Raw genomic sequence first — 23,873 nt, forward strand, 5'->3', positions numbered from 1 at the left:
TAATCAATGTTATTTCAGATCAGCATATGTATCTTACATGATTACAAAAAAAAATTATTTTGACTTACATGTAGTGCCTTGATCTGTCAAAGGTATGCTCATTCCAGAATCATACTGGGCATAAACATTCACATCGTAAGTAGTACTGGGAGACAGATTATGCAAGGTGTAGGAAGTCACTTCTCCCACAAAAACCTCCATGGGCTCATTTGAACCTTGAGTTGAAAGGAAGCATTAAGAAAGTAAAGAGAGGGAAAGACTCACGATTAGGTGAGCTGCAAACCTATCCACCATCTTTTACATCTCATTAATTGTTAATCTTAGTTTTTTGAAAACAAAACATACTAATTTCTTGAATTTTAGTATGTTAGACTGTTGCAAATAGAATGTACACACAACTTTACAAACTATTGTGCAATGTTTGTGATTAATTTAACTTATAGGAAGGTATGTACATTGTTTCACTGCCACAGAAAACAAAGGTTCTGAAGGACATTAGTACCTTAATAACCATCCAATACTCATTTCACACACACCAGTTCATATCCCCAGAAGGACAAGAGGCATTACAGAAAATAACAAGCCCGGTCCCGGACTTGATCTACTCACTGTATTAAATTTTAACTCTACAATTCAATCTCTGTAATTGAATGTATGAAACACTGTATTTGATAGTTTGAGCTTCTTATAAAATACTGAAAACAAGACCTAAGCTTCCATCAAAATCAGTTAAAAAAAAAAAAAAAGGAAGAAGTCATTTAACCCAAATATTTCATGATACATATGATTTCTATTCTGATCTCCCATTAACCATTCAGTGATCTGAAAGTGGTATACTCAGAACAAAGATGTTTTCTTACCCACAGGTTTGTATACAATTTTATAGCCAAGAACAGGGGATGGTGAAGGATCCCAGGAAACTCTGAATCGTGTATACCATTCATCAGTTATATACATATTTTGAGGGGGAAGCAGTCCAACTGAAAAGGAAGAAAGGCACTCTAATTAGACTAGTGACTGTTTTTCAGCCTCTAGAAACTTACATTCTAACTCTCATAGGCAATAATCACAATGCTGTAGGGCTCAAGGAATATGTGTCATACATTTAGAAAATAATATACAATATTAAAATTAATTACCAGTTCTGCCATTTCCAGTCAGTTGTCCACCATCTCCATCTTCATACACAGCCACAACAGTAATTTTATATGGTGTATCTGATTGCAGTGGTTGTAGTATCACATTATTTCTTATCCCAGGAACTGTTGTCTATAATACAGAAGAAACAGAGGTAAACAAACTCACAGTCCTGTAGCTGATCAATAATAAGAGTAACTAGAAGTAAAAAATTGTTTTGACACTTGGCACACTTTTTTTGTGTCCACTGTAGATAAAGTCATTTGGGATATCTTAAGTGTTATAGCCTATAAATAATTATCAGTATTTGTTATTTTAAATTATAAAATGCTGTGATCAGCACAAAAAGATAAAACAAATTGACTCTTCAGTCCCTACCCTCACATCAGACAGAGATGCTGCTAGTTCTTCACCAAGAATTCCCTATTGTTCCCTCATAGAAAGGAAAAAGTCATGATGATGTGTTTCAACACAGAAAAAGAGAGGAAAAAGCTCCTAAAATGGGGATGGAAGTCAAAGTGATTCATGCTATTCATCAGTTTCATTTCTATTTTTTCATTATCCTCATCTTAGGATTTCATTTTCTTAGCAGAAACAACAGTTAAGTCTGAAAAGGAAGCTCAAAATATTTTAATATGTAAAAATGTGTCTATGCATCCCTCAACAACTCAACTTCTGGCTGCAGCCATGAGGTATTGCTCCCTTCTAATGAGAAGATAGGTGTAATCCAAAAAGTGACACTGCTCCATAAAATGTCAATAAAGCACTGAAACTACAGAAAGTAACTTGAGGTATCTATCTCAAAAGCATATCCCAGTCAACATTTTCCATTATCACTTGACAAAAATTTTCAGTTGCTTAAGTCTTGCTGCTTTTATGATGTGTCAAATATTTTCAGCAAAGAAGATATGTGTGTTAAAAAATATGTGTGTCCTGATTAACAGGTCCAGCAGGGAATTTTCAAACACTGAATTTTCAGCATGTCCTGTACAATAACATCAAAGCAGTAATAGCATTTGAATGACACTCTATACATGTTATATTTTGGCTGGTGGCAGTCAGCAGGAATTCTGTCATTGACCTCTATATGGTCTGATTTGGGTTTTGCTATAAACACTCAGAATTTTATAAACTTCAGATTAACTTGTGCTATCATTAAGCTGCAGGAAATTAAACACAAATACAATTCATAGTGAATCTTACAAAAGCAAGTGAGATGTTGAATCAAAGTTACCACTGCTTTCTTATTAAACTCTGGCAACTCTCTTCCATTTATAAAATGGAGGCTTAAGTTTATTCTGTATCTTAGCGCACTGACTTCATCATGAATAGACTGAAGTAATAGATGGCTATTCACTGTAGCACAATGTTTGAACTAAATGTCAGGAAGCAAGTTCTGCTCAGAATCTTCTGATTAATGTGTGACTCACATATTTAACATTATTTTACACACAAGTTGGTTCATTAAACCATATATGTTCTGCAACTTTGCGGAAAAAAAAATGTTTCATAGAAACTATGGCTTCTCAGCATTGACAACAATGACTAAAGGACCACAGAGTATGTAAAGTATACTACTTATAGAACAGGTATCTGTTTTTCCATACCCTAAAGAATCAACTGAAAATGTCTCAATGCTTACTAGGGAATTACAGAACTTACATATTCATCGATAGGGTCTCCCACAGTGGGTGAATAAATGATTCTGTACTGCTGGACTGGCCCATCAGCATGGTCCCATTGTACAGAAAGGCTGTTTGTGGTCTCGTCGAACACTCTCACGTTCCTTGGACCACTGCGAGGCACTAAAGAAAGAAAATACAGAAGGTTGTACGGAGCATGAGTCTTCCAGCTCAGTTTCACTCTCCCTGATTCAAATGCTGCACTGAAGCCAAAGCTAAGGGCCTGCCCTGAAACCCTGAATAAACATATACCTGTAGATTTTGTCAACAATAATATAGCAGTGCCTGAAGGCCTTAAATAGAAATAGGGCCTTAACTGGACAAACTGGAGCAGTATGGAAGGGAGAGAACATCAGAGGGATGTGCAAAGTGAGTATCTAGAAACATGCTGCTTCTCAGACTTTTGCAGACAAGTATAACTATAGCCTGTCACATCTGCAAGTTTTAGATGAATGTGGGGATTTAACAGAGAAAGTATAGAAGCAGCAAAAGAAAGGTGACCTACTACTGTCAGAGACAGTTTCTTTGCATGTTACTTCTAAAAGGAAGTAACAAAGTAATGAAGAAGCCAAGCCTAAGCCAACCAAGATCCCACAAACTAAGTTGTAACGAGGAGATTTTGGTGTTTAGGAATCTCCAGGAAAAAAAAAATCTAAGTAGGTTGACATACACAATTATCATGTAAGACACAGAACAGGAAGCACGTTTGCACATTTTTTTTTCTCTTGACAGCAAATTCTACCCAGCTTAGTGTGCTGGTTTTTTCCAAAGGACAAATTGCCATGGTTTATTGTCGCCTTATTTTAAACCTTGACAATCTGCAATCACACTTTAAAGAACAGGTTTTAAACTCTTAAACATTCAAATTAGACTTATTTCACAAGTGAAAATTACATTAGTGATTATGCATGTACCACAGCTGCCAGACAACATAGCAAAAGCACCCATCTATGGAAGCCTATTGCTTCAGCCATAATTCAGATGCATTGATGTAAGAGTTGCACTGAACGGCTTACGCTTATCGTGATTGCAATCAATTGTATAAACTCTTCACACACCAATTTTGACATATATTTCACAAAGCAAACACTGAATGACTCTTACATGTTCTTCCCTGTGCTTGGCTTGGATCCCCTTCTCCATCAGCATACAGAGCTATAACATTTATTGAGTAAGGAGTGTCAGGAGTCAAGCGCTCCAGCATCACATCACGAGTGCTGCCTGGTACCACAATCTAAAACAGAAACAAAAGGCACCTTTGTAAAAAAAGATTCCGTTTATACCATATCTTGTTCAAATGAACAATTTGAATGAAATACAGAAAAACTGGGAACACGATCATGGTGTACACTTTCCAAGAAAAACAATACAAATTTAAAAATAAAAATTCAAGAGCAGGTGTAAAATAATGACAAATACATAAGGAGTTCTCATTCTGCAAATGGAATTGTTATTTTTTACATTCTACATGAAAATAGTTCAGAAAAAAAGAAGAAACATTCAGGAACCGAAACAAAAAAAGTAAATTCTGACATGGTTTACTGATGTATAAAGGGCATTCTCTAATGGGTTCTAAAAGACAGATTGCCACTCATGTGTGAAATGCAGTTTCACTTTATAGATGCAGATTCTTCCATTTCCATACATAAAAACATATTCATCAGTACGGGTACAATATGGGTATATATTTTGTGTGAATCCATTCAAAGGCTTAGCCCTAGAACTGCACCTATTTCTATACAAATCCAAGAACACTTCACATCTGGAGGACAAACTTTTACCCATATCCAGACTTCACTGCTCACCAAGACCTACTTAACACTAATGATTTAGGGTAAACAGATGGTTTAGTGGTAAAACCACATAAACTTGGCATCTGGTTTCATAATTAAACACTTCCTAATAAAACTTTGTTGTTTCCTTGTCTCTTCTTAAAAAAAAAAAAAAAGGTTTTATTTTACCTCATCTTTACCTGCAATATGGTAAAGGATACTCAATCCTCAATGCTCAGTTTTAAATAGGAGGGTCTTATTTCTTTTATTTCACCAAATTAAGCATTTATTTACAATAGACTGAATTCCTACAGACACAATGTTTTCAGTAGGGTCACTCCTGGGCAGAGAGTTAGTCTGAGTTTATTATTATTGTTCTATACTCATTAAGGAAGCAATATCCTCCACACACTTTTAAAGAATAGTATAAAAATTACTTACAGATTCTGATGGCCTTGGGCCAGACAGTGGAGCGTAATTAATTCTATATTGCTGTACTGGACCTGGAGCAGGTTCCCATCGGACATTCATGCTGTTTGGTGTGGGATTGTAAACTTGAATGTTTCTTGGTGTTCCTCTCTCCACTACATCAAGGATAAATTAAATTAACCTTTACCAGGTTGTTTACATAAGTTCTAGTTCAACTTGAATTTACAACGGTGCTCAAAGGAAGCTGAAAAGCACATCAGCCCAAGATAAACACATCACTTTTGTTACCACAAAATCTACGAATCTGAGAATATCAGTGATTAGTCTTTAAGAACATTCCTCTCAGGCAGTAAAGTACATCTGTTTATACTGCAAATTGAAGGTACGATATCACAACACTTTGTGACTCTATGGTTAATCAGACAGGTACGAAATATAGCTGCAAACTACACAGTTTAGCTCATGTTGACATTAGGAGCTCAAACTCCCTGGAAAATTTTAAGTACATGGTATGAATATTAGCATGGATTAGCACCAATATTTGCCATTTGTTCACCACTATTGCTACTGGCACTACAATTAAAATTTTACTATTGAGTGGAAGCAAACAGTGAGTTGGCTGCACAACATAAGATCTGAACTTACTTGAGATACGTGGACTGAAAGCCTCCACTTGAATAAGCAAAGAAAACAGAATAAGTTACAGAGCTGCAGCCATAACCAAGCAGGTAAACAGATTTTCTTACACTTACGCTTCGGGGAAAATAAATTTCCACTTTTGATCTAAAAATCAATTTCTAATGATCTGAGCCATTCACACAAAAAAATCCTAGCATTTTCTTGAAAAGGACTGTTTTACTTACAAGTTCTTCCAGTGTCAGAGGTACGTCCACCATCCCCCTCTGGGAAAACTGGAACCACAGTTACAGTGTAAGGTGTGTTGGGTTCAAGAGTCCTCAGGATGACATAGTTTGTGTTTCCTGGTACTGTGGTCTACAAATTTAAAAAGAAAGGTAGGGCATGACATTTACATAAATATGCAAAATTTTCAAGTTTTTTGTATCTCTCTTACTCCTCAGCTACATCTCATTTCTAGACTGGATGTGATAAAAACTTTACAAAAGGTGAAGCCTGAAGGAACAGGGTGCATGGTATCTTCTGGAATTGCCTTTCAAGAAGATTCTGTCTTGTGCTTAACAAAAACGGTTGTTAAATCCTATGCTCTCCTATACAATCCCTTAAAGCTATCTTCACTTTTGGCTCCAGAACTTGTTATACTAATCTGGAGTGATCTCTTTAATAGCTACTATTTAGCAGCTCAGAGGCATTAAAAGGTCACTACTTAAATAAAAAAATATATATAACACTACAGCATGCTAATGGAAATACATAATGAGCAACTCACTTTAGTCAGTAAAACTCCACAGCATTTAAGAATATTTATCATCAGTATCTCTCTAGATGCTATTGAAATAGTGGCAATTCAAGTACACTTCATTTCACAGGCATGTCAAATTACACAGATGTGGAAAAAGAAACACAAGTTGGAAACAATATTTGCCTGGTCTGCAACAATGGTTCGCTCTTTAAAAACTAAATAATTTTAGGAGATTAGAGTAAGAGACCTGTATGGATTTTTCTGTTTTCACAAATATCATCCTGCTGACTGCCTACAGTCACATGACTTCTTAGCAGTAAAAACGGACTGAAATGAGGTCTGCTGATTTAATAGCCTTTTGTACACCCTGAAGTCAGTTTTACATTTGCATGCACTTGCCTACAAATAAACAAACAAAAAATTGTGTGTGCTGTTAAGTACCTGTGCTAAGAACGAATCCCTGAAGGTTTACTATATAAAATCAAACATCTCTAATACCTATGGGAGTAACTGACTTCCATGGAGGTGCTCTGCACTCTCTCCAGGAGAACTATGAACAGAAAAAAAGCCAGTGCATAGGCAAACAACACCCACTTCACTCAGCAACATTTCTCTCACTACCACCATGAGCCACAGTTTATCTGAGACAGTGAGATACACATGGATTATTTACCATTTCTTCTGCACCTCCAGCTGTAGGTCCATAAAACACTTTATACTGGCGAGGATTTCCTTCTGCATGATCCCATCGAACGTTCAGAGTACTGGTGGTTGGGTCATAAACTAGCAAGTTCTTCACAGTAGTGAGAGGTTCTGAAACAGATCAACGAGCTATCAGAAATATGGAACCACATTCTCTCACATGTGCTGTCAGATCATGCCCATGTAATGTGTCATTAGGAAATTCGAAAAACAACAGGTTTAATAGTTCATGCTAAATGTTATTTTTCTTGATTAATGAGAACGCAGCAGCCCAATCCAATAGCATAAGGAATGCTAAATATAGTAAGAAAAATTTTTTTCTGGGCAGTATTTTAGAATTAGACAATGAGTTAATTGGGATTTTTTTCTTCATTCCTCACCAAACACATTGCTATTTCTGACTTTCCACTGCAGGCTCAAAAGTAAATGAAGTATTTTTCACTACATTTATAGTTACATAATTAATTATTTTAAAAATAGTTAATTGTTTTTTATGCCTGAACTGCCCCTGATAGCAAATCACTCCGTGCTTTCTATAGCAGGATCAAAACAATGCTATCAACATAAAACGGTACAGTCTCAAAGTGCACATTGTAAAGGTCAGTCTCTGAACTAAAGATGCTGACAGGAAAATAGCAAACTTACACTTAATAGCACACATGTGAGAGTCACATGCCTTCAGATGCTTGAAGGTGTTTGCTACATTGTGGTACAGGGCAATTAAATAGGTTAAAATGAGGAAGAAGTTCCATAGTAGCATGGAGGTTTCTCTCAGCCTTTAAAAGCCGGGCATCCAGTCTACAGTAGTGGTCCAGGGTTTCTCTGCAGCCAGTAGACTGACAGGCCTTCTCACTTCAGATATTTGAAACCCATCAAAGGACAAATACCGATGGGATGAATTTCACCACAAGAAATTTTTCTCAGCTAATTTGAAAAGCAATACATCAATATTGTTTCCCACCTGATAAGAATATCTCAAGAAGTTACTTACTGGTTCTGCCTCGTCCTGTCATTCGTCCCCCTTCGCCATCTGCATACATTGATGACACAGTAATAGCATATGGTGTGTCAGGCTGCAGCTTCTGTATCACCACACTGTTCTGCCGCCCTCCAACCATAGTCTGCAATAAAACAAAAGGAAAATATCAAAATCACTTTTATGCTGCCCCTTTTATTCTTACTATTACAGTGAAGAATGTAAGCATTTGATGCAGAGCAGAAAACACCATGATATATCATATGCTGCAATGCTCTTGTGATTGACACTGACAGTAGACATTGAATAACAGTAATATTTAGTACATATTCATCTTAGCAAGTTTAGACAGAGTCCAGTGACACAAAGCCATTATTCTTTAAGACATCCAAACTTCCATATAACTACAATTATATATCAACTGCCAGTTCTGTGCCAGCACAGTGTTGCCTCTGATTATATCATATTGAAATCAAAGACGGCCTTTTATTCATTTTGACAGACTTCAAATTGGGCTTTTTATGCTCCACTCTCAGGTACAATCCAGGCATGGAATAAATTACAACACTGTAGATCTCTAATGTACATTTGATACAATATCAACATTGTTTCTCCTTAATTTTGAATATTTTACAACAGGATACTTCAGCTTCTAAAACATCTTTGTTAAGAGTCTAAAATCATTGTGCATCTTTTGTTTCAATTTTTCTTTTACATACAATCCTTCAATCATAATATCCACCAAGTAGAAGATTTACAGTGCACTGAAAATGATACTTAGATTATTCAGCATTTATGAATCATGAGCTTTTTGGGTTTTAATTGTGTGAAATTAAGCATCAAGTTCAAAAGCATCCTTTGTACTTTTAAGACCATCTGCACATTTTCAAAGCCTATTCAGCAAATATGTTTGTCATAACACTTAACATAACACTGGTGATGAAGAACTGATAATGAGTAAGCATTTATATACCTTCACATTTCATAGAAGTAGATTATTTTAATTTACAAGGATACTTTTTATTTGTACTCAAGCATACAAAGCTCAGTTCAAAGAAAAATGCTTTTAGCATCCCATCATGGCTGCCTTCGCATTTTAGTATCTATTTGTCTTTCATAACCCAACCCTTAATAATCATCATGGTCCCTGGAGTTCCGTTTTTGCAGAGTTGTCTTCAGATAACCTGTGGTCTTTCTTGGTACTAAGGATGTTAAATGTCAGACAGCAATAAAAACCTAGAACTTCTATTTTAAATATTTCAGTGAGGACACTGTTACTGCCTACCCAGCAACTGCAGCTTAATCAAATATTACAGTAACAAAATAAGCAGACAAGGAATTACTATCATATAACTGAGAATTATTTGTAGATAGACGTTAAAATGCCATGAACAGAGCATAAGTGTTCTGTGTGCTGTCCTCAGAAAGAGGTATTTCCTCCTGGACTCTATCCGGTTGTGAATAGTTAAGTCTATTAAGTCTATTATTTGCACAAATTTCAGCAGAATGCTCATAATTCCTTTTTTACTCCAGTACCAACAATTAATTACAGATATTAATGAACCTTACTGCTGTTCTTTATTCTTCTAGTGATTTCTCACTAAGCTTGCCTTCAACTTCTCAATTCAGTCAACGGTTCAATTACCTCAACTCAAATGCACATTGTTCAGACGAGAGTAAAAAGGGGTGTGTGTCCAACTGATTCTAAAGTAAACATTCCTCGATAGGCTTCTAAATGTGTGATCTCCAATTACAGGAGCAAGTTAAATGTGTGTGGTTCTCATCTGAAAGTGTTCCTCTGAGTCATTTGGCAGTAACCACAACAGCCTCCCACTGCAGAACAGGGCATTTTTAAGTAGCACACATTTCTGATAAACAGGCTGAATGAATTACCATTCCCAAGCTGTGTTGTGTAGGCTGCCAGGAGTCAGCACAGCTCTTGCTGACAACCCGAGGAAAGCTGGCTGATCATACGGTACTGGCTCTCCCTATCATCACAGCTGCGCAGTCATATTAAAAGACATTAAAATACGTAAACCACTTCTCTAGCATATACTTTACATGGATTTGTTTCTGCAACTGCCACTTCTGGGCAGTTATTCTGTCCCTAGCACGGTAAGTGACAGTCTCTACTGTCCACAGTATGTTCCACTGCAAAGTCCCTCTGATAGCACGTGAACCACACCATGAAAACAATGGAAAACTCTGGATTATGGAAGTAGTCGTGGTAGTTCATTTACTGATTGTTGGCATAACCATATATCTGTGATTTGTAGTCTAACGTGCTAATTGACTTGTTCCTCAACACATTTTTACTTTATTCTAGTTATATCCATAGATCATGTGATTTTCAAGAAAACAGGCTGTATCCAAAGTTAATTTTGCTCCATAAAGAGCTTTCTATCTTGGATTTGAAAGGGGAAAAATAAAAAGGTGGGAATACATGCTTACTCACTATAAATACAAAACTTCATCTAAAAGGTGATTAATATATACACTGTTGTGCTTTGGAAATAAATTATTTTAATGGATTACTTTGCAGAAGTATCATATAAGATTGAATAACTATAGTATGTCAAAATTAGTTACCGACTGTTCAGGGCCATCCCCACTGATAGGCTGGTAAATGATCCTGTATCTCTGCACTCGACCACTGGCAGGATCCCACTTCACAGTCAAACTGTGTGAAGTTGCATTATACACTTGAAGGTTTCGTGGGCCACTCTTCGGGGCTGAGAAATGTAATAATGAAAAGAATAAATATGTAATTCAAGCAAAAAGCAGGGATAAAGATTTCATTCACACTTTGAGGGCTGCATGAATGCCTGACCAAGAGCAGAATGCCTTAATTCCAAGACAACAAAAGTGTAATATTTGTAAAATAATAAACATGTGGTAAACTAGTGTTCAATATTCTTCCAAATATACAATAATATATATTAAATTATCTCAGTTTTTTAATGTCAACATTGCTCACAGTTTAGAAAAATATAGCTAGGAGTTTTCTTTAATAATTCCATACTTGGAAATTCAAATTCTTACCTTGTGTGGTGATAGGTACCAAGGGTACTAGAAAAAAGTAAAAAGAGTTTTCAGAATTCTTGTATATGTATGCTTTCTGATTTAATAAATATGAATATCAGCATGCATAAACCCTTTGTTTACTTACATGTTCGTTCACTGCCAATGAGGTCATCACTTTCTGACTCATCAGGATAGATGGCAGTAATTGAGATATCATATAATGTATCTGGATTCAAATTTTCAAAGACCACACTATTCTCATCCCCATTTAAGATAGTCTTATGGAGAAATTTAAAAAAAAAAAAAAGTAAGTAAATAAAGACAAAACAAACAGAGTGGGGTATAACTCGAGTAACTTTTTACACAATAGCATCACTAAAAGTGTCTCTAAGTATGTGTTCTACACTTTCTTACTGAATTTCCATTGAGCACAACAGGAAGGCTTGCAAGTTACAGGCCACTTATTAATTACATTTCTGATTTTAAAAATATAACCTCTGAGAAACTGCCCACAAAATATTATGGTGACTATCCTTACCTCCTGTTTTTCTGGTCTTCCATAGGGTCCCCAGGTTATTCTATACAAAGAGACATCTGAAGCTCCATGATCCCAAGTTCCTCTGAAACTGTTCGTGGTTACATCTGTGATTCTGAGATTGACTGGTGCTGGCACAGGCTCTATTGTGAGAAAAGGAAAATTATTCCACAAACGTAACTACAAAATAGATACAGTTAAACCAAGGAATTACTCAGACAAATAATTTAGATTATGTAGAATATTGACCTCTCAGTTACCATGCTTCTAATGACTACAATAAAATTCTGTAGTATAACCCAGCCCACCTACACTAAGCAAATCATGGAATCATAGAATCATAGAATCATTTCAGTTGGAAGACACCCTCAGGATCATCAAGTCCAACGATAAGGTTACATCACCAAGTCATCACCTAATAAAACAAACGTTTCTCTACCGACCCCTGTAGAGGTCACCACTCACATGCCTACTCACAACAACTGAAGTCCTGACTCTTACATTTTGGAGTTAGGAGGAGTGATTACAAACTCCCCCACACAGAGGTCAAGCTCCTGTGTGAGTTTCTCCCAGATCTTAAAATTCTTTATATAAGCCAAATAAGTCTTGACTGAATTACACCACTTATTTAGAAAGAATTCACAGAGGTAAACTGTAGGTTAAGGAGGCCAAATATTATAGTCACTGGGAAGAAATGAGTAAATAGGTAAAACCAGAGAATTAAACTAAAAATAAGTTCTTTGGCAGAGCTCTTCTCTTTTTCCTTACACACATATTCACATAAAACCATGGCTATAGATGAAAGGCTAGCACATAAGCAAGGGTAAAAACAAAAAACAAACAAACAAACAAACACACTTAAACACATTTTTAAATACACTAGGCTACTAAATGAAAAATTCAGAAGAAAAAAAAAAGAGAGCACATGCATGTGCATCAGAGTGAGGGACAGTGATAACTTAACTTTGCTCATTTCTTTTCTAGCTCTTCTGGTTAGCTGTCTTCTTAAATCAGAAGCCAAGATCAGAATGAGGGCTTCCCTGACACAAGCTTTCTCCTTTCAGTCTGTCACCACTCTTGTACAAAGATCACCTCTTACCATTCGTGTGACATCTTTTCCTTGCCTCTATTTGTTGAGTTTACTCAAATGCTGCCTTTGTGATTCTCTAAAAGTACAGACTGTTTAGCATTTCGTGGCACAAAATCTCTCTTGGATCAGAAGATCATGTCTCTGTAATCCTCAAGCATATGCCTCAGCTTCCCACTCACTTTGCTTGACTCCTGCATGAGTTTGCTAAACCTTCCTTTCACCCTCATACATATTTTCTTACTAATTCTACCCCTACACTCCTTATGCAGCCCCTAAGCTGAAATAATTTTGCTTCAGTTGCCAGTCTGTCATCCCTCTGCAGACTGCAGGCTCAGTGGTTACTGCAGTAAGACAGTGAACTCATCCAAGATTCCCAAGGATTATTATATTGCAAATAATGCTACAAATGCAAGTAAAATATTTCTCAGACTAAATTACAATTCCACCTAAACTCAGTAATGTATTGTAACACACACAACTTAAATAGAACATAAGGCAAAAATAACCACAAGATGGGTTATTAGGAAAACTTACGAGTGACAGCTTCTGCATTTACCGGTAGGGATTCCCCTTCATCATATACAGCAACAACTTTTACGTTATACAGCGTTTGGGAGGAAAGATCAGAGAGAGTAGTGCTTGTTTTGAGTCTGTCAATTTCCACCTAAGAATAAAAATAGTCACTTAAGAATCGTAAATTGCTCTTTTCTGACCCTGTATTTAATTAAATGGCAAAAATTCACGTACTGAAAATCAGAGAAGTATTCTGCACTAAATTTTGCCCTTTACTCCTGAATTTACACCTGAATATTGAGTGCTATCTACTAACTCCCTTGCAAAGCATATTGTCGCAGATACTGGTACCACTTGTGGATCTTTCGCTGCTTCATTCTTTTGGAAATGAGGATGCAGACTGCATCTCCAGGAAATTCTCATTCCCTTACAGAAATGCATTTAGTCCTCCAAGAGCTCATTCATGCCTAGCAGTGCAATTATGGAAAGCTTCCACATAACTCAAAAACATCTCTAACAATGCTCACACGTATTCTGAACGTGGGCAAAGGGGCTATCATATCTCTATCCCACTACCTTGTCCTCCTAATTGTAAGCTAGTTCTTAGAGCTAGGCAAGATAACAGGCAGAGAGTAGAAATGGCTATTGATCAAAGCATGGGAAAAGTCTCCAGGATTTTTCCTCTCTGGAGGAGGAGAAATAGGGGAGTACACAAAGAAATCTATCTCATGCTAATTCAGTTTCCAAGAAATCAGTACCCTTTCCTGACTGGAATCACCATGAACTTTATTCTCGGTTGTGGCTTATTATACTACTTTTACTATTATTTTAGTAACCTAGCTCCTCAAAATAAAACCGTTTTCTAGTACTTTCAAAACTGTTCCTGTCACTTACCTCCTTTACATCAACTTCTTCAGCTATTTTGTATCTTAGGATGTATTTTTGAACATTCCCTGGGGCAGGATCCCAAAGGACATTCATGCTGCTGTGAGTAACGTCCTGAATTGTTAAGCCTCTGGGTCCAGGCAAAGGTACTGTAAAAATAACAGTAGCAAGTGAAAATGCTATTCACGGCAAAGGGATAGGTCTCTCAGAGAAGGAATTGAATTATTTTCATGGATTTCATTGAAATGGAGGCAATAACATTCCGGGAAGTTCATTGCTCTAGCCATTAGGTGAGACAGCTTAGTAGTTTATTGTCCCAGCAATGAGCAGAATAGCTATAAACTATGGTAGCTCCACCTTTTTAAACTATGAGCACAATACGTTTGGAAATATCAGTGCTTTGATCATAACTTTTGGTGACAACAGCAACTTTTCATGTACAGTTAAAGTTTAATATTTTTTAAGAACATCCAAATAACCGTAATGCGTGCATCTAGCCCAAAAACATCTCTGCCAATAGGAAATGTCTAAGGAAAGACATAAAAAAGAAAGCCATGTTTAGATCAATTTTCTCTTGATATGGGATGTTTCCTTAGCATTTTCTATACTTAAAAGAATGTCTGAATTCAGGAACAAGATTTCTAAGTTAATGCAAGCAAAACCGAGACCTTTTTAAAAACACTATAACCTTGAGATTATCAAGACAACTTTCTTCATTATTCAAGGAAGAAACTCTTTTCTAACTCTTTTAATAGTTAGTCTCTTTTCATTGAAATTGCCTCTAAGATCTTTTGGAAATGTATGAGTGTTAGCGAATATATAAAACATGGACAAGATGGTCTTCTAAACAAAACAGACTGTATAGAAACTGTTTCATGAAATAAAATTGAAATTAAAGGTTGCTGAAACAATAACAAGGCAAAAATCAAGATGTCCATACAAGTCACTTCCTGGGTGGTGAGCGGGTCACTGGTGATATCACCAAACAATACGTAAGCTGTTAAAGTGTACTCAGTGTTGGGGATGAGATCTACCAGCTGCACCTCGTTCACTGATGGTCCAACACGCATCTGCACATGAAAAATAACACATCATGTTTAAAAACTGAAGGAAGCAATGGCAGAAAAGCAAGCAATGATTTAACCTCAAGGGAATTTTGTTTGTGAGATTCACAGTATATTTTCAGCTTCCTGACTGATGTCATTGTATACAATATCCCAGTAAGTTAACCACACTTCAAGAAGTACATGCCAGTCTCTTTTGACTGTTATGATAGATCAAGAAAATCTATCAGTTTTTCTTAATTTATTTTTGGTAGAGAACAGGAAGTGAAGATAAGTTCTCTTACCTCTTTCTCTGTGGTTGGGACTGTGGCATTCGCAGGTTCATATGTTAACAAATAACCAGTAGCTCCATTGAGAGGTTCCCATCTCACTCGCATGGAAGTTGATCCAATGTCATAAACATTCAAGTTTCTGACTGAAGAGATTGGCACTGTCAAATAAAAAAATATATATTAATTTATTTCCATCACCTTTCATACTTCACATCACAGGTAGTACCACTGAGAATACTGTACATGGGTATTAGGGTACATTACGGGTAGCGGAAAGGTGATCTGCAAGAAGTGGTACTTTATGTGGTGATTAGTTTAAGAATGAGGTAATGGTTGTCACATTTTTAACATGGTACAGATTTGCTATACACACAACTAAAACTATCTTATACATCTGCACTGGCACTCTTCAATATTCTAAAAAGCAGCATTAGCTTACATTAATGCTCTAATATGAAACAATATGACTGGTTTGGGATCTATACTTGTAAAAGGATTTTTTTGTACTTTCTTGTTTTCTGTATTTCTCAAATTATTAAATAAACATCAAAAATTGTCACAGACTTCATAAAAATAATGTACATACTTCAACGGTTCCTGACAAGCCTAATACAAAACAATCAAAGAAATGAAATGAACAGCTAACATTCAGTATTCTTAAAGAGGCAGGAAAACCACCCTATGTTGCATTCAGCACAAATATACCTAAATCAATCATGGAGACCAGTAATAGTAGAAACATAGCTAAGTTATGTCTCACAGAAGTGATGTAATTGTCTTGAACTGGATTTTTGTTAATCTTATAAAATTAGATTGAATAACTATCATATTCTGGCTGCTAGCAGCAGGAATTAATTATCTAACACAAAAATTAAGAAGTACATATTTGTATATGATCAGATTTCAGGAATTTATAAACTTTGTCTTGTAATTCCTGTCTGTTGCTCTAGTCTTGTACAGCTGTGCTTTATGAGCCTGGAAAGAAGCTGGGACAAACATTATTTACCACACTGCAGTTTCACTTTGCCAAAGTTTTCCAGCCAAGATCTGAACAACCAGTGTAACACAACACAATTTGGTCATTCAAATTAAAAATGTTAATCTTCTCTAAGAAGAAATCCCATAGTGCTAAAAGTTCTACTGGGCAGTTATCCAGATACCAACTACGTGTTAACATGTTACTCAAGTTCCATTTGTAACTTACAAGTTGTTTCCCTGCCGATCAGAGGTTCACTGCTTTCATCTTCTACCACAGAAAACACGTTAACAACATATTCTGTTTCAGGTTTCAAATCTTTCAGAACTGTAGTTGTTTCCATCCTACTTACATAAAACTACATAAAAGAGAAGCAATGTTAACCACTGTACAACAAACGCATTTGTAATCTTTTCTCTAAGAAGAAAAAAATAATTCCTTGTGAAACTTTTCAGAAATAAATGGTATGGAACTAAAAACAAGATGGTCTTAATCTTCTGTGTATTTTGTCTGACAATATACCATTATTTTTGCAAAGCAAGTTGTAGGGAAGCCTCAGACAGACACTCATTTTCAATAGAGCTAGATATATCTAGGAGAACTCGTGCATCCTGCTTTCACACATGGCTTACACTTTTATATTACACAGGAACATAAAGAAAGTGCTGGGGATATATGTTACCACTTTGGAAGAAAGTTCTAACACTCAGGATAATCTAGATGGTTACAGCACATGGCATTAGCAACACCTTGCAGAACAGAAATGCCAGCAAGCAGTCAAGCTGTAAAGTCAGTGTGCACTGGAATGACTGCTCCAACCTTAATCAAAGGTCAAATTCTGAGGTCGTGATTTACTAAGACTAAATTCTCCATGAGTCAAATCTGAGTTAAGATTTAAAAGCCACATTCAGAGATGGGAAGTTCAGAGTTAGGCACACAGAGGCACCTAACATCATTCTCCTAAATACTGTTCTCTCTGGTTGAAGAAAGTGATGAGCAATTCAGATTGCCTAGAATCAAGGGTTGCCAGTTAATGGCTCTCTATGTAGAGAAGTAATAACCACAAGATGAGTTTGACCCTGTTCATTAAAGAGTTTGGAGGATATGCTTAGGCACAGATTCGAAGTACCATCATATAATGTTAATTTAAGCACTACCTCACAATCCACGTCACCCACTGTCTTTTTTTCTATTAACAAGAAAAAGTACTAAGAAGACAGTGAGCGATGAGTATGCTCAGAAAATTTCTGCTGCAGACTTACTTAAATCAATATATGACAGTGGAATGTGAACAGAAAAGATTTACTAGAAATACCAGTCAACTTTTTTTAAGAAATAAATTTTACTCCTGGATTCGTGATTTAAATTTAAAAAAAAAATCATCTTTATGCTCCTACTTTTCATAATTTTGTGTATCATTTACCAAGGCATGATATTCTTCACCTTGGGAGTCTTTTTTCATTTGCTGTTATACAGCAAACACACAAACTTCGAAATGACGTTAATGTGATGTGGAAGTCCAAGGTTATTATGGACAATGTCAGAGATGAACATATAGTACAAACCTGTTGAGGGCTACCTCCAGAGGTAGGGTAATATTCAACTCTGTATCTATCAACACTCTCAGGAGGTGGACTCCATCTCAGTCTGAAAGAACGAGGTGTCACTTCTGAAATAACTAGGTTAGAAGGAGGTGGCAAATCACCTACAAGTGAAAGCAAATTAAAAAATTATTAATTTATCTTATATCATCAGAAATAAAAACACGAGACAAAAATACTCAGGAAAAAAACAAAACAAAGCAAAAAACCCCCAACACACTAGGTGCTTGCTTGTGTTTCTGTTTCTTCATGAATTCCTAAAACAACAGTGTGAAGAGATAGCTCACCATCACTCTCTCAAGACCAAACAAACCCACTACCATTCCTATTCCACCTTCAACACCAGTGTTTCACTGGAGAACCATCGGCTAACATCACTGTTTTTTCATACCAGGCTTTGATTTTGGGCTGTCAGACATTAATACTTGAGCAGTGCTGCTGAAATTTGCCTTATTGGATGAGTAGCATCAAAGAACCTGCCACACTGAGCAAAAAGGTGACACAATGAGCAACATAATTCCCAATTCTGGGAGAGAAGAAGGCACATCCATCCATGTCATGCTGTGTTAGATATAACACAGTCATTGTTAAAAGGAAAGGAAGAACCCCTGCAGGGTAGTCCAGGTGGTCTGCACAACTTCCTCACAGCAGCAGCTGAAAAAACAGCCCACGGCTACACAGTGTTCCCAGTAAGTAATGAAAAAGAATTAGCAGTGCAAGCACGTAAATGGAAAAAACTATGAATTAGACTGAAAATATGATGTACCTGGACCTTTCACACTGTTACACAGATTCGTGGTTACATCATCAACAATGCTAGCCAGGAAGGAGAAATCTGCAACATTGTAAGCATGGATGTCATCTGGATCCGTTGCAATCTGCTTCAATTCATTTTCATCTGCATTTTTAATACCTTACAGAGAAGACATGAAAACAAAACTTGTTATAAATGACAGCCATGAAACACAATGCCATGAACTTAAGTTCCTAAACACATGCTTTGAATACACTTTTAGGTACTTATGTATGTTGCCACTTCCCTGTGCATTTAGTAAATGAATAAGAGGGGGCTGGCACAGGCCACCTCTTCATATAATACTTACCAATTGCATAAAGTTCCACTCCCTCATCTCTGAGTCTTCTTGAAGGGGTGACTACATCATCTTGTGATTTGCCATCAGTGATGAGAACACCAATTTTGCGAGCTCTGGGTCTTAAGCCTGCATCTCGTCTGAAGCTGTTTTTTAAGATGAAATCCAAGGCCATTCCTAGCATGATGCAAAGAAGGCAACCATCACTATAAACTATCTCCACATAGTAGTCATGACCAAGGAGAGTATTTCATCCTAGTGATTTCACCCTGACAACATCATTCCACAATTTACTTCCTTCTAAAACCACTTGGAATCTAGTGGCAGCCCACCATCTAGACTTAACAGCAACTGATACTATTTCAGCCCTTTCAAAATCTCTAATCTCTTATCTTTCATGCACCACCCTCCTATCTGATCTGCTCTAGCATCCCTTCTGTGTCCTCACCTTGTCTTCATCCCAACCTTGACAAGGAACTGCCTTTTCTTCTCATATGCTCAACAGCAACACAAGCTCTTCATCACCCAAGCTCTCCTCCATCACTTCTCTCCATATTTCCACTGAGTTTATGTCTACATGCTGTGCCCGTTCTCTTCCAAACATACTGAATTGAACTGTAAGGTCCTTTCATCATGGACAAATTCAAGCTTGCTGAACAATACTGAGGTCAACTACTAGAGTTATTTTTATCGGAGCTTAAGGAAAATCCTGACAGTGTGACATACCTGTTAGAGTATTGCCTCCTTTGTATGGTAAGTTGGCTACAGCCTCTAACAAAGCCTGTTTGGTTTGGTAAGCATTGAGATTCCATTCTGTCCTGGGATCTCCACTATACTGTGCAAGACCTGGAAAAAAAGCCAACATTACGCACTTATTATGTGTCTGTGTAGTAGTTATACCTCATTTTTCCCTCCAACATATGAAAACTTACCAATCTGTACTTTGTCAGGACCAATATCAAAAACTTCAACAATACGGGCAATGAAGTTCCTGATCGTTTTAAAATTTGGCCGCCCAATACTCCATGAGCCGTCCACCAGCAGCACGATATCAGCTTCTGCTCTGGTTCTACATTCTAAACCTGCCATGTCAACCAGATAAATGAAACCTTAGCATGATAGCTTTCAATCAAGAAAATACAGCCTTAGCATGCTAGCTTTCTTTCCCCATCCTTTTATGTGACATATGTTGAGTTAGCTTCCAAAATAGCTCTATTTTCATTCATTGGCAGTCTGTCAAGTATGACCTACTTGTGAACATTATCCACACTAGTCACTGGTTCCATGGCAAAAGCTGTATAAATTTTTTCATGTATGTCTCCTTTTATAAGTAAGTCTTCACAAATGCCAAGGCCAGTGCTCTTCTTTGTTGTCATGCCATCATCTGTTTCAGTCTTTAAAGATGGTTGATAACTTGTTTTCAGAGGTTTTGTAAAAGACTACTAAGCTAACCACTGACATGGCCATGAGCATTATCAGATTATCCAAATTTACAGTATTTTAGTCTGTCATGGCTGACTAAACTACTGCTCAATTTTCAACTATGTAATAGTGGAATTAATAGCATATATTACAACCACTTTCAAATAAATAACATTTCTGAATTTTCACGGGAAAAAGACATAGTAAATACAGGTGGTATAGAAGTTTGCGCATCCAGGAAAGAAAGAACACAATTTAAAGAAAATACACAAACATAAACACGGGTCAAGAGATAGAGATGGGACAAGAACAAACATTTATATAAAGCTGCAATGTTCTGAAAAGGTAGGAAGTTATATCAGATATCTTCAGTTTACAAATTACACAATAAAATATGCATCATATTGTTTTCATCACAAGGAAAATCACAAAATATTTGTACAAAATAGACAGACACAATGATTTTATCCACAGCCATTTGAAAAAAAAAAAAAAATCCTTGCTCTCTCTCTTTTCCTGTAGATTGTGTTACCAGCTGCAAATTTTCTGGCTTCCAGCCATCAGAGCTTCTGGTCTTTATATGGAAGAAATCCCATTGAGAAAAATCAGCCACACTCATCACAGTTGAAAGATATTGTGATTTCATATATGTTCCACATAATTGATCCAACACTGTAGACTCATGAATATAACTACTCCATGTACCTGGAGGTTAAAAGCATGATCCTCTTCTGCATAGAAAATATAGATCTAGTCTTTAGTCAGGACAATAAAATCAGTTGGGAGTAGGGTTTAAGTAAAACCATGTTAGTTCAAAAAATGGCATGCATAAATTTAATATGGAAGTTAAAGTTAGCTTCATGTACAATAATAAAGTTAAACTATTTTGACTTTTATTTTTTTTTCCAACTACCATAGTTCCCCACATGGAAAATTCCAGCAAAGGCACCAGATCTAGGGTGACTTTTTTCCCCTATTAATAAATAATGTGCTATTACATTTACAGTCCCAGATATAAAATTCATTTTTCACATCAACCATGACTCAAATCCATACATTAGTAAAACTAATTAGCTTAAAGAATATAACACTGGAGACAGAAATGACAGCTGCTGTAATAAAAAATAACAAACCACACTTGGTGCAAATTTTTTTCTGACAGACTTATTATAGATTTACTCTAAAGTAACTGATGGTCTGTTATGTAGTTTTTCTCAGTTTTATCCTCTTGTATTAGACAGAATGGGACAGGAATTAATTAAGAAGTCTCTAAAAATGTTGTCAATAAAGTTACACAAGGGGAATATTTTTTTACACAGCCCAGTGTGGAACCAAGGCATCAAAGATGTTAGGTGAAAACAATATAGAGTCAACTGTTAGAAACATTTTCTTTCTTTAAACTCCAAAAAGCCTTGGCAGTTAGGTTCTTTCTCCTAACAAATTCTCCCTGGTGAATTTGTGATGCAAGCCTCAAAATGGCAGAGGAGAAAAATCTTTACCTCTGCATGTATAATTGGCTATTAATAAGCAAAGACCTGATTTCCATGAAGGAGGACTGAGCCCCAAAACTCTCCTCATCCAATATTAACTAAGAGTATGGAGACACAACTACTAGCATGCAAAGGCCCAAGAAAGCTACTATCATAACATTCATAAAAAATTTGACTGGAAGGTTTAGCTAACAGGGAAAAATTCCCAAACAGACACAGGACAGCACTCAGCAATTGCATTTCTGAACTAAGTCTTCTCCTTCTATACTAAAAAAAAAGATTAAATAATGTTGCATACAAACTCAAATAATACACAACAATACTGGGACATTCCCAACTATCAGATCTTTTTTCATTATGCCATCTTAGTCTTAAAAGGAAAAGTCACCATATAAGGACAAGCAAAGGACTAAAGATCTGCTTAAAATCCTTTGTTCTACTCCTGTGAACACCCCTGTAGATAAGCCATGATCTCTGTTCAAGAATTTGACCTTGTGATTTAACACAGATGTGGATAGCTTGAAAATGCAATGCAGATGGCTTTGAGTAACCAGCAAAACATGGTTGCCTGAGTTATTGTCTTTATAAGATCATCTACAGGGTGCAGAGGATTAGAATTGTGAACTGGGGCATACTTAGTAGTCATTTCAGACTAGAGGTTATGTCATCAGGGTAGGGAGTATACTGAATCCTGTAAATAAGTATTTATGTGCATTAAAAATAATGATAAAAATATTGGTAAACTTTTGGTCTTTTTTTTTATCCAAAAGCCAAGGCTGCCTTTTCTTCAATTCAATCACGTTTACCTCTAGATAAAAATGGCTCCGAAGTAGTATCTGAAAGGGTGGTCATCTCTTGTCCAACCAGAGGGCTGCTCTCTCCTCCTTCAAACATTCCAAAAACATTTACCTTATAGGTAGTTCCTGCCCTGCAATAGTTAAAGAAAGGCACTGTAACTAAAGTTACTTGGTTAACTAAATGCTGACATTTCACTTATGAAATTCTCACAGAAAAATATCCCCCATGGAAAAGATGTTAAAAAGTGAAGCCCAAAGACTAGCTCTTCCACAAGACAAGTTTTGATAATGTAAAATCTGAATCTAGATTTCATACTTAAATTTATAGCTTTCTTCATTCAAGTAATTTAAGACTAATAAAGGCTAATATGATAAGTAATTAATGATTCTACTTTAGTATATTTGCATAACAGATTTTGACATGGTCTTAAGCCTACTTTATAAATCCAGGCCTCCAGGAAAATAAATCAAGAACTAAACCAGGCTTTTTTTAACATGAGGTAAGGAACTTTTGGGAGGAAACTTTAGAAATCCCAACTTTCTCCAGTGTCCCATTAGCTTTCTCATATGTGAAATGCAGAACATGACCTCTGCCCAAATCTTTGCCTCCTTCAGTTCCTGTGAGAACACCCCAAGTGATTTGAATAGGCTCACAAAAAGCCCTGTCAGGTGCCTTTCAGAGACTGCATAACAAGATCTTTGTAGCTTATTGACAAAATTACTTCCTTACTTACAGTAGATTTTGCCAGGCATTTCAATCCCAGATCATGATTGAACAAAACCCTAAGATGAAGTTATTTACAAAAAAAAAAAGGCATGAATTATTATTATCTATACCTAAGCTCCTCCAATACCACTGTGCTGTCATACGGCCCCAGTATTAATTCTCCAAGACTCCTGTCATCTTCAGTAGGGTGGAAAGTTACTTTGTACCCCTTCACTCGTCCGGGGGCTGGCTCCCAAGTTACTCGGAAACTTGACATAGTTGAATCAGAAGTTCTCAGATTTCGAGGTGGCTTAAAAGGAGATGCTGCAAG

General features: G+C 36.5%; 1 protein-coding gene across 8 annotated transcripts in view; it reads right to left on the bottom strand.

The window, feature by feature from the left end:
- The window catches only part of COL12A1 (collagen type XII alpha 1 chain), a 105,945-nt gene that overhangs the window by 43,592 nt on the left and 38,480 nt on the right, over positions 1 to 23,873 (bottom strand). For 6 of the 8 annotated variants that reach the window (XM_065632184.1, XM_065632185.1, XM_065632186.1 and 3 more), the window contains 25 exons: positions 23,674 to 23,866; positions 22,846 to 22,967; positions 20,060 to 20,209; positions 19,854 to 19,973; positions 19,140 to 19,304; positions 18,803 to 18,949; positions 18,001 to 18,140; positions 16,664 to 16,793; positions 15,472 to 15,617; positions 15,064 to 15,193; positions 14,133 to 14,272; positions 13,260 to 13,389; positions 11,639 to 11,778; positions 11,246 to 11,378; positions 11,119 to 11,145; positions 10,666 to 10,808; positions 8,092 to 8,221; positions 7,072 to 7,211; positions 5,884 to 6,013; positions 5,033 to 5,175; positions 3,924 to 4,053; positions 2,800 to 2,942; positions 1,140 to 1,269; positions 861 to 980; positions 69 to 215 (listed from right to left, as the gene is read on the bottom strand). In XM_065632184.1, coding sequence (XP_065488256.1) covers positions 69 to 215; positions 861 to 980; positions 1,140 to 1,269; positions 2,800 to 2,942; positions 3,924 to 4,053; positions 5,033 to 5,175; positions 5,884 to 6,013; positions 7,072 to 7,211; positions 8,092 to 8,221; positions 10,666 to 10,808; positions 11,119 to 11,145; positions 11,246 to 11,378; positions 11,639 to 11,778; positions 13,260 to 13,389; positions 14,133 to 14,272; positions 15,064 to 15,193; positions 15,472 to 15,617; positions 16,664 to 16,793; positions 18,001 to 18,140; positions 18,803 to 18,949; positions 19,140 to 19,304; positions 19,854 to 19,973; positions 20,060 to 20,209; positions 22,846 to 22,967; positions 23,674 to 23,866 — 3,369 coding nt within the window. The remainder of the gene's footprint in view (positions 1 to 68; positions 216 to 860; positions 981 to 1,139; positions 1,270 to 2,799; positions 2,943 to 3,923; positions 4,054 to 5,032; positions 5,176 to 5,883; positions 6,014 to 7,071; positions 7,212 to 8,091; positions 8,222 to 10,665; positions 10,809 to 11,118; positions 11,146 to 11,245; positions 11,379 to 11,638; positions 11,779 to 13,259; positions 13,390 to 14,132; positions 14,273 to 15,063; positions 15,194 to 15,471; positions 15,618 to 16,663; positions 16,794 to 18,000; positions 18,141 to 18,802; positions 18,950 to 19,139; positions 19,305 to 19,853; positions 19,974 to 20,059; positions 20,210 to 22,845; positions 22,968 to 23,673; positions 23,867 to 23,873) is intronic. The other 2 variants (XM_065632187.1, XM_065632192.1) reach the window with 2 other exon arrangements.

This window comes from Caloenas nicobarica, chromosome 3, assembly GCF_036013445.1.
Source record: "Caloenas nicobarica isolate bCalNic1 chromosome 3, bCalNic1.hap1, whole genome shotgun sequence".
In the NCBI taxonomy this organism is placed as follows: Eukaryota; Metazoa; Chordata; class Aves; order Columbiformes; family Columbidae; genus Caloenas; species Caloenas nicobarica.